Source organism: Lipotes vexillifer, unplaced genomic scaffold (genome assembly GCF_000442215.2).
Source record: "Lipotes vexillifer unplaced genomic scaffold, Lipotes_vexillifer_v1.1 scaffold481, whole genome shotgun sequence".
NCBI classification, from domain to species: Eukaryota; Metazoa; Chordata; class Mammalia; order Artiodactyla; family Lipotidae; genus Lipotes; species Lipotes vexillifer.
In genome coordinates this window covers 3,003,228-3,014,688 of record NW_006789873.1, presented here as the reverse complement: position 1 = coordinate 3,014,688, position 11,461 = coordinate 3,003,228, and the positions used below count along the sequence as shown (strand labels likewise).

The following is an 11,461-nucleotide window of genomic DNA, read 5'->3' as shown; positions in this document are numbered from 1 at the left end:
TGTAGGGAACTGTTCTACTCAAACCGTGACACAGGGTTGACGTGTGCTGATAAACATGTAGATTAACGTCGCCATGCTATCCCAGGCCCTGTGAGACATTGTAGCAGTGAAATAGGGACTACATGATTATTCTTACTGCCTTGTTTAGTAAACTTTCGAAAGCCCTTCAATCTAGCTATCACATCTCAATAAAAGTTTTTAAAAAGTGTGTCATAGGGCTTCCCTGGTGGCGCAGTGGTTGGGAGTCCGCCTGCCGATGCAGAGGACGCGGGTTCGTGCCCCGGTCCGGGAGGATCCCACATACCGCGGAGCGGCTGGGCCCGTGAGCCATGGCCGCTGAGCCTGTGCGTCCGGAGCCTGTGCTCCGCAGTGGGAGAGGCCACAACAGTGAGAGGCCCGCGTACCGCAAAAAAACAAAAAACAAAAAACAAAAAGTGTGTCATAGACTTTTTAAAAAATTGTTGAGAACCCTTGCAATTGGGATAAGTTTCACTGGTTTTAACCACTCTTCCCCTGTGTAAGCAAAGCAGGGCAGTACACCTTTTTCCTGCTTTTATTTTTAGATTAAAAAAAATAAACAGAAACACATATATATGGAATTTAAGAAAAAAAAAATGTTATGAAGAACCTAGGGGTAAAACAGGAATAAAGACAGAGACCTACTGGAGAACAGACTTGAGGATATGGGGAGGGGGAAGGGTGAGGTGTGTTAGGGCGAGAGAGAGACATGGACATATATATACTAACAAACGTAAGGTAGATAGCCAGTGGGAAGCAGCCGCATGGCACAGGGAAACCGGCTCGGTTCTTTGTGGCTGTCTGGAGGGGTGGGATAGGGAGGGTGGGAGGGAGGGAGACAAAGAGGGAAGAGATATGGGAACATATATATATGTATAACTGACTCACTCTGTTATAAAGCAGAAACTAACACACCATTGTAAAGCAATTATACCCCAATAAAGATGTTAAAAAAAAAAAAATAAAATAAAATAAACAGAAACCATAGGATGAAGTTGAATTCATTTAAGAGGCCAACGACAACAAAACAAGTGAGAATTCTCTCGAGTGGATATGCAGGGTTCAGGGGAAGGAGTACAGGGCCTGCGAGATCTGAATCTAGTCTAAGTTTTGCAACTGAGAGTGTGACTTTGGCCAAGTCATTTCCCTTCTCAGAGCCTCAGTTTCTTCCTCAATAAAAATAGTGGTGAGGTGAGGGGCAGCCCTAGATGACCTGCACGCTCTCCCCCAGCTCTGATCCTGTATGAGCCCATTATTCTGGGTTGGAGATAAAGGTGTTGCTTGAAACATAGTCTTCAAGAGATTAGGAAGTGTTTGGATTTAATCTCTGTATTTAGTTAGTGCCTTAGGTGCAGAAGGTTGAGTTAATCAAACACAGAATTTAATTTCTGTAAATGGTATTACAGTAAATATTATTCTGTTTCTTGCTATTTTTTTTTAACCCAGCATTGTTTTCAAAATCTATACATGTTGTTCTATCTACATCTAATCCCTTGCTTCTAATTGCTGAAGACGACTCCCAAACGTGTGTCCACCACATTTTGCCGCTCCAACTTCCTGTCACCATAAGTAATGCTGCAACAAGAAACATTCCAATTTAGAAAAGTAGTGTTGGTGAGGGTGCGAATAGTAAAGGCAGCTGCTTCTGAGCTGTGACTAGAGTAATGAGGTGCTACTGTTAGGTCTCCTTTTCTCCAACATGCGATAGAGCCTCGGGTGATGGAATTCAATCCAAATGCTTCCACTGGGGATGTAATCACGATTTGGGCTCTTCTAGTGCCAAGTAATTATGTTAGCAGGTTTCCTTCACTGAATTAACTAGTTGTTTGAATCAAGTAACCCAGGTGATCAGAGATCTTGACGTTGCGTAGACCCTCCACCTCTACCGTCACTCCCAGGAGATGAACTCCCACCATCCCCCCTGATTATGACCTCAAGTGGAGCTTGAAGGAGGCCTACAGATTCTTCTGTTTCCTCACTCAGCGCTTCCTCCTGTTCTCCATAGCAGCTATTTTAAAGCTTCTCCATCTTATCACCTCTCCCCTCACTCTCAGCAGGTAACATCACCTCCTACTTCAGAGAGAAAATAGAAGATATCAGATGAGAACTACCTTAAATTCCTATTTACCAAATCTATAAATTTGCCTGCCTCCACTCCCACCGTTTCCTCCTTCCTTCCTGCTACAATGGAGTGCCTCACCTTCTGTCTAGGAGGTATCTTTCCATCTGGGCTATGGATCCCATCCCCTCCTTCCTTGCTCGGTTGGCTAAATTGTACCCTCTCCCCCTCAGTATTTCAATCTCTATACTTCAACTAGCTATTGGTACTTCCCATCACCATGTAAATGTGTTCAAGTCTTTCTGATTTTAATACTATATTAAAAAAAAAGTCTCAACCTCAATCCTTTCCAGTGACCCCCATCTCCACCACCACCTCCTGCAACGTAGCAACTAAATTTATTGAAAGAGCTATATTTTTGAGCAGTCAATGTAGGTTTAGAATCCGCCCACTGGCCTCACCCTTCCTAACTATGGATGGGTCCACCAAAATGCCTGCCAGCAACTTACCACACTGATCGCAGGCTCAAGTAACTGAAAAAGCACTTCAGAGAAGCTTCCCATGAGACCATTCTCTAAGGATTAGTAAAATGTTTACAAGAAATAATAATAACAGTTAGTGGGGGGGGGGTAGTGGCAATTGTTTCAATAGTTTGACTCCCATGAAAAAATTCTATATTAAAGAAAAAAGTTTCCTTAAGCATGAAAGAGCTACATTTGCCCCCCTACGCACTCAACCTCCTGATCTCACTAGAGTTTCCTTGTCACTAAATCCTGAAGAGATATTTCTCCCCTTTTCATATTTCCATTCTCCGCAGCATATTGTCACTACTTTGTCTGTTGTGAACCTCTCCCTTCTTGGCTTGCATGACACCTCATACTTTTGGTTTCCTTCCTACCTCTCTAGCCATTCCTTCAAGATGGCTTTTGCAGGCTGATCCACTTCTGTTGGCCCCTTCGTGCTCCTCATGTCTGGGCCTCCTTGCTTCCATTATTCCGCTATATACTATCCCTCAATAATCACATTGATTCCTACAGTGGCTTTGATCGCCATCCATACCCCCCAAATCTCTATCTCCATCCCTAACTGCTCCCCTCTGATCCAGACCTACCTATCCAACTCCTTTCTAAACATCTACATCTGAATGTCCTGCAGGCATCTCAAAACCAGATGTCCAAGACTGAATTTGTCATCTTTCTCAACAATCCCCCTTTGATTACCTCTACTGTTACTATCTCAGTGAGTGAATGATATTAGCCAAGACAGGGAAACTCAAAGCACTACATGTATTTGATCATTACCAAAATTTTATTTTTTTGTTACCAGCATTTTAAATTACAAAAAGTATATAGGCTTTAATTTTATAAAAATTAAAACAATCCATAAGTATATAAAATAAAAAGTGAAAGTCCCCACCAATCACTCTCCCCAGAGGTAAACCACTGTTAACAAGAGGGTGTGTATCCTTACAAACTCTCTGTGGGCTACATATATACGGATATGCATACACACACAGTTTTATTTTTACACATATTTTATCATACTATATGTACTGTTTTGCAATTTGCTTTTTAGCATATACTATATTGTGGACATCTTTACATTATTAATCATATTGATGTAACTTATTCTTTTTATTAGCTGCATATTATCTCACGTTATATATAGCCCACATTTATTTAACCATTATGATATTGTTGGGTTTTAGTTTATTTCCAGTTTTCACTGTTCCAGGGTCGCTGTAAAGAACTTTGCCCATACATCTTTGTATTTCTATGCTAGGATAAAATGTTAGAAATTGGATTTCTGGGGATAATTACATGTACATTTAAGTTTGGGTGGATACTGCTAAAGTACCCTCCAAAAAGTTTTTCCCTTCTACTTTTCAGTTGAGAGACAGCATACATAAAGTGGATAAAATGCTCTATTTTAAGTGTGCAGCTGGATGAAATTTTATATGTGTATATTCCGTTGTAACCAACATCTAGATCAAGATATATACCATTTCCAGCACCCCAGAAATTTCCTTCTTGCACCTTCCCAGTATATACCCTTCCCTCAGAGATAACCTCTATCCTGAGTTCTATAATCATCAACTATTTTTGCCTGTTCATATAAATGAAATCATACTGTATATAATCTTTTATGTCTGGTTTATTTGACTCAGTATATATTTTACATTTACCCATGTTGTTCTGTGTATCCATAGTTCGTTCTTTTTTCACTGTCATGTAGTATTACTCTGTATGAGCCTCCCACAATTTGTTTGCTCCCACTGCTGATGAGTATTTGGGTTGTTTCCATGTTTTGGGCTGTTATGAATACCAAGGGGCTATGAACATTTGTGTACAAGTCTTTTTGTGGACACATGTTTGCATTTTTCTAAGGTGTATACCTAGGAGTGGAATTGCTGGGTCATAGAGTTGTTTAATTTTTTATTAGAAACTACGAAACAGTTCTCCAAAGAGGCTGTGTCTATTTGTCCTCCCACCAGCTTTATAAATTGAAACCTCCAGTAATAGTGTATGACAGTATCACACACAGTATTGTTATTGGACATTTGGTTTCCTGTCTCCCCACGCAATTGTAGGAATTGTATCTGTCTTATTTAGCACCTCAAACATGGTGGATTCTCAATAAGTATTTGAGGAATTAGATTTATAATTAAATGACTTCTGTATATTATGCCTGAGGGTCTCTACCACACAGTTTGAAGGGTGAACATTTGTTACTACAGACAATTTGTTACAGGTGTGGATGTTTTATTACCCCAAGGACAGTCCCAGTTTCTTATGGGTAGCACTGTGGCTTATATATCACTGCATCCTCTGTGGTGTTTGGCATAGGGCTGGGCCCAGAGGAAGCACCTGTAATGACCAGCATGCTGTACTTGGTCAGATAAACAGCTTAAAAGAATGTCAGAACTCCCTGAAACCTTTACTTGCTCACTTTTCTGGACTCAGTCAAAAGGAAGCAGTCACTAGCTGTATGGCCACTGGTCCCAGTGTTAGGAAACAGTCCCCCAACCTCAAGTCCACAAACCTATTTCTTTTGGGGGGGACATGTACAAGACAATTTATTGCAGCATTCTTTTGAAATAGCAAACATTTGGAAACCATCATTAGGAAACCTGTTTAAAAAGTTATGGTATAGGGCTTCCCTGGTGGCGCAGTGGTTGGAGTCCGCCTGCCGATGCGGGGGACGCGGGTTCGTGCCTCGGTCCGGGAGGATCCCACATGCCGCGGAGCGGCTGGGCCCGTGAGCCATGGCCGCTGAGCCTGCGCGTCCGGAGCCTGTGCTCCGCAATGGGAGAGGCCACAACAGTGAGAGGCCTGCGTACCGCAAAAAAATATGGTATAGCCATACAATGGAATACCATGCAGTCTTAAAAGAAAAAACCCTTTATGTTCTGACATATTGCTAAATGTAAAACAACAACAACAGTATCAAAAACGCCAAGGTGCAGAGGAGTAGGTATATTACACAACCATTCTGAGGTTAATAAAAGATGGGAAGAAGGACTGGGAGAATATTTTGGGGGGTGGAAAACAGCTAGAGGATAATCCAACTCACTGTCAGCCTTCACAACCTGATTTTTTAGGTCCACCAACTGGGGAAGTCTGATCCACTATAAAGTATACCCCTCTGTCGCTACCCCTGAAAGGGCCAGTGTCTGAAGATTTGATGGAGGCTGTTACACTAGGTCTTTATTCTTCCCCTATAATTGCTCTAAAGTTTTCCATTCCTCTGAGAATTGGTGGACTGAAGATTTATTTTTTAATCTTTTTTGCATGAACTAGGCCTTCATCAAAATTCACTGCAACCCAGATTCATTTCCATTTCTAGTCCCTTTGCTGCCCGAAACCAGCTAAGCATGATGGATGAGCTGGCTAACATTTTGAAGGTGAAAACTATCTATCTATCTATCTATCTATCTATCTATCTATCTATCTATCATCTATCTATCTATCATCTATCTAAGTATCTAACCATCTATCTAGTACATCCCCCGATTTGAGTGCCTTCCCCCCATTAATGTAGCACATCCTTCAGGCTTGCCTCCCCTCCCACCTAAGTGATGGGGGTGTGAGCAAAAACCGTCCACCTGTTTCTATGATGAATACTAGGTTCACATAAGTAAATCTTGAAAATTTGGGAATTTGCCAGTCCCAACTTTTTGTTTAATTTACATAATCATTTGCATAAGACTGCATATGTTAAAGAAACATCTGTAGCTTTCTTATGCATTTAGATGAGATGAATTATTTTTTCAACATTTGAAGTTACCACTTACTATTGATTTCTTTGGGGGCTTTTCTTAATACTCACACCAGAGTCCTCCAATGCAGGGCCTTGAATGCCATATGCCTCCCCCTTTTCTATGAATCTCACTTTGAGTATCATGCCAAGTCCCTTCTCCTTGGGTAACCAGAACTGACAGTCAAGACGGTCAGTCAGAGACATTTGGCTTCTGTTGCTGGCAACCAAAGAACCTTGACTGAAATATCGTGTTAGGCACTAAGAGTACAGCGGTCAACAAGACAGACAAGGTTCCTACCTTCATGAAGCTTACATATTAGTGGAGAACATAGGTTTACTCAGCACTGAGATAAGAGACCCCAGATTAGGAAAAAGCAGCTGTTGCTTTCATACATTCATGTATTTTAGACCATTCATTCATGCATGCATGCAACAAATATTTATGGAGTGCCTAGGAGTCACCACACATTATAAGTATGAATCTAATTCATTTCATTTGTTTTGTGTAATCAACAGAGGTATAACTATATCCTTCCTCCATTGCTCCAAATCCTTTGTGTTCCCTAAATGCTTGAAGTTCAGGATGAGAAACACACCAATTAACCATAGGCCTGAATGTTAAGGATACAAACTTTACCTTCTCTAACTTACCCTTCCACCCCGCAAACTTCCCATATCCCTGGGGGTAGATGGCGGGGGGGGGGGTAAGGGTCAGCCCAGATGACTTGTCCTGGAGAGAGTTTAGTGCTCTTCAGTGTTTGCCAGTTTGCCCACAGGGTACCCAGAGCACAGCAGAGAATGAAAAGCCAGAGCCTGTGCCCTGAAGCTCCAAGGAGCTTTGTAATTATTTTTTCTCTTTTTAAAAAATTTCTATTGAGGTATAGTTGATGTAGAACTTTGTTGGTTTCAGATGTACAACAGAGCGATCCAACAAATACATTATGAAATGATCACCGTGACAAGTCCAGTAACTATCTGTCCCCATACAAAATTATTACAGTATTATTGACTGTATTCTTTATACTGTATATTACATTGCTGTGACTTATTTATTCTATAACTGTAAGTTAGTGCCTCTTAATTCCCTTCCCCTATTTCCCCCCCCCCCCCCAACCAGGTCTGGTGACCAGCAGTTTGTTCTCTGTATCTATGTCTGTTTCTATTTTGTTTTCTTTGTTTGTATGTTTAGATTCCACATATAAGTGATATCACACAGCACTTGTCCTTCGCCGTCTGACTTATCTCACTAAGCATAATACCCTCTAGGTCCATCCACATTGCTGCAAATAGCAAAATTTCATTCTTTTTTATGCCTGATTAGTAGTCCATTATATATATATATATATATATATATATATACCACATTGTCTTTATCCATTCACCTGTTGATGGACACTTAGGTTGCTTCCATAGTGGGTGGGAGTTAGAAAGGAAAAGGGGTTACGTCGTACTATGCTTCACTGTGCTAGAAAATATACAACCCTCATCTCATTTAAGCCTCACTTCAACTCTATGATGAATGTACTGTTATTATTACTTCCCCAAGCCTCACATTTAGGAATCTCTGTCACATCTCTGCTAAGAGCTGGGATTTGAACTCAGCTCTGCTCTCTCCACAGCCCACTGCGTCATACACACTCATGAGAGTAATGGGGGACTAAATTTGTGGTATTGAAACCCAAGAATTTATCTTTCTTTCTCATTGGAAGGCTCCAATTGTCTTTATTTATTTGTTTTTATTTATTTATTTTTTAAAATTTACTTTATCTTTTTAAATGACAGCTGATCTTTTTTAAAAAATTAATTATTAATTAATTATTTTTGGCTGCATTGAGTCTTCGTTGCTGCACACGGGCTTTCTCTAGTTGTGGTGAGCAGTGGCTTCTCTTGTTGCGGAGCACGGGCTCTAGGCGCGCGGGCTTCAGTAGTTGTGGCACACGGGCTCAGTAGTTGCGGCTCACGGGCTCTAGAGCGCAGGCTCGGTAGTTGTGGCTGACGGGCTTAGCTGTTCTGCAGCATGTGCAATCTTCCCGGACAAGGGATCGAACCCGTGTCCCCTGCATTGGCTGGCGGATTCCCAACCACTGCACCACCAGGGAAGTTCTTGTTTTCATTTATTTCTTGAAGAGACAGTATACTCTCTCAGTACAAGACTGAAAAGTAAGCCTCCCTTCCTCCCTTGTACCCAGATACCCAATTCCCCTTCCTGAAGACCACCACTGATACTAGTGGCTTGCGTATCCTTCCAGAATGTTCATCTCTTTACTTGTTTCTACTTAAGGACAAATATTAGTAGCCTGCCTTGGCTGGGAAGCCTTGGTGACAGCATGTGTGATGGGATTAAGAAGGCCACCCATCATGCTTAGCCACAGAGTGTAAGGCAGGCAAAGTTCATCCTCAGGGTCACTCCGTTGCCTTTGGATGAGTCTTCTCTCTTCCATCCCCTACTGTTGCTCACCCTGACCTTTGCTCCCTAGGAAAAACCACCAGCTTCAGACAACCCCTGTTCTGTTCCCTTCCTCAGAACCCTGCCTCCTGTGCCCTCAGGGGCTGTCTTGGTTGAGAAGTTCATCCCCACTAAGGAACTGATGGGTGTCTGTGGATTGATGAGCCACTGTTTTCACAAAACATGTTGACATTTTAAAAAGGGGCTTCGATCAAAAGAGTAAGTTTAGTAAAGGGGATTTCAGGTGCTTTGTCATGACAAGCCAACAGGATAGCATCTTTTTTTTCCCCAAAAGGTATGACCTTGTGACTTTTCTTATCTACTGCCTGCGTGGGTGTCAGGCCAACTGGGTACCTGGAAACTTCTGCCATCTGAAATTGTTTGACTCTCTGCACCGTGAGGACCCTGATCACGATCTTTTCTTTTCTTTCAGGATGTAGACACAAGAGTCTTCAAAACAAAATCTCCAACGCTGTAGACAGCTCTCCCCTAACATATCATAACTATAGGCTCATATCTTCTCTACAGAAAAAGTAAGAAACAACTATTACAATGAATAGGAGAATTATTCTGGCTTTAATATTCACTAAATGCTATCTCATTCTGACCCTTCCAAAATAATATTTAGAATGCAAAGTTGGAGCAGATGCTTTCACAAAATCAACATTTTCCCCAGTCTGGGGGTAGGGGAAGGTGGGTATCTCGGCTGGGATTTATTGAAGAAATCTTTGTTTGTGAATGGAATTCATTTTGATTTCCACAGGTAATATCCTTCTCACACAATTAGGCACAGCTTCACAACTCAAAGGAGAGAAACAGTTGAGATCTTCGTCAAAGTTGTCTGCATTAAAGAAAAAAAGAGGGCTTCCCTGGTGGCGCATTGTTGAGAGTCCTATTTATCTTCCTAGTGAATCATAATGGTATGGATACAAGTTTACTCCTTTCTAATCTCAATATCCCAGAAGTTCTGACATATAAAAGGCACTGTTTGTGGTGGTGGGGGGGGGGGGCATCTCCCCCCTGCCGATGCAGGGGCCACGGGTTCGTGCCCCGGTCCCGGAGGATCCCACGTGCTGCAGAGCAGCTGGGCCTGTGAGCCATGGGAGCGGAGCCTGTGCTCGGCAACGGGAGAGGCCACAACAGTGAGAGGCCCGCGTACCGCAAAAAAAAAAAAAAAAAAAAAAAAAAAAAAAAAAAGAGCATTTTCAGCTGTGGCATTAGGGACTTTGCACATAGTAGAATCATAAGACATGTTTATCAAATGAAGGAATAAATAGAAGAATTAGAAAGGAAGTAAAAGTTGTGGTGCTTTTCCTCGGATAGTTTAATCTAAATTTGGGGTGAATTACTTCATCCTGACAGTACTGTTAAGCAATTACAAGTGCATCTGTTCTTCCTGCCTTGTGAATAACAGGCTAGGTTATTCACAGTAACCTTAACCTAGAGGAGGCTAGTCATGGACAAATCTTGGAGGCCTTCAGGAAGAGACAATGTAAAATGATAACACACCTATCTGTATCCCCTATGAATTTGATATTCCTGCTCTGAAGGTTCAGCTGTTTCTCAAGTTTGAGAGTGCCTAGTGGTACAGAGGGTGCAAGTTTTCACTCGGTGCTGATGGAGTCGAGTTTCTGGCTGCCATATGTCTGATGGTAGCATCCAGGTTGCAGTCGTAGATCCTGTGGCCCAAGAGGCTGGACTACCTGCCCCACTGGCTTCGTTACTGTCATAAATGACGAGCATCTCAGTGCTGGCTGCAGGCCCCTGGGCTCTCCAGGTCTATAGCTTGGTCCAACGGCATTAAAATCCTGGACATGGTATTTACTACTGCTCCTTCAAAGAAAAGTATGTCCATTTGGGCTGTATATTTGCTGATGAAACAATATCCCTCAAGGACAGCAGGGGAGCCAACCCTAACTCACCCTCTTGCAAATATTCCCCAATCAGACCCAACTATTATCCACTAAAATCCTTCCACGGTTCGTGCCTCTATATGCCATGGCTCCCCAGTGGCTCCACATGGGCACCAACATATCTGCAAGTTAGCTGGCCAGAATTTGATGGACGCTTGTGGCCGCAGAAAGATTTTCTTCATATGCACTGACTTGCCCATGTAGAAATGGAGGCGGAGACTCCAACACTAGTCAATGAGCCTAAACTGGAAAATGGTGTGGCGTCACACAGTCCTGAAGCTGGTAGGCCCTTTGGAGATGATCCATCCTGCCCCCCCATGCCACCATGTTGAAGGTAGAGGGAATGTAGTTCCGAGTAGGGAAGTGATGTGCCCAAGGTCATGGAGTTAGTGACTTGAGCCAAACTCTTCTGACTCTAAGCTTGGTGCCTTTTTTTTAACCCACCATACTGCTTCCAGATTGCCTACAGCCCTTGGAAATAGAACTGCTGATGGAGCCAATAGAATGAAAACTACAGGGGGATGAGGCCATTCTACCACCAGCACTGAGATGGAGAGAATGACTACAGCTAGGCCCCCAGAGGTGTTCTGTGTGTGAACCGGAGTCTACACTGGTCTTTAAGAAAGGCAACCAAAGGTCACTGCACTATGGTCCATCAGGAAGCACAGAACACGGAGTCATCATAACATCACCTTGAAGTCCTTAAGTTTTTGCTCTAGTTTGCCTTTCTGCTTACTTTAGGCCTTTACAGCAATCCTTTCCCTA

At 42.4% G+C, this 11,461-nt stretch overlaps 1 protein-coding gene across 1 annotated transcript in view; it reads right to left on the bottom strand.

The window, feature by feature from the left end:
* ADGRG4 (adhesion G protein-coupled receptor G4) overlaps positions 1-11,461 on the bottom strand; it is an 81,041-nt gene that overhangs the window by 6,639 nt on the left and 62,941 nt on the right. Inside the window, 1 exon segment of the mRNA XM_007462916.1 lies at positions 9,563-9,624. Within this exon segment, the coding sequence (XP_007462978.1) occupies positions 9,563-9,624 (62 nt within the window).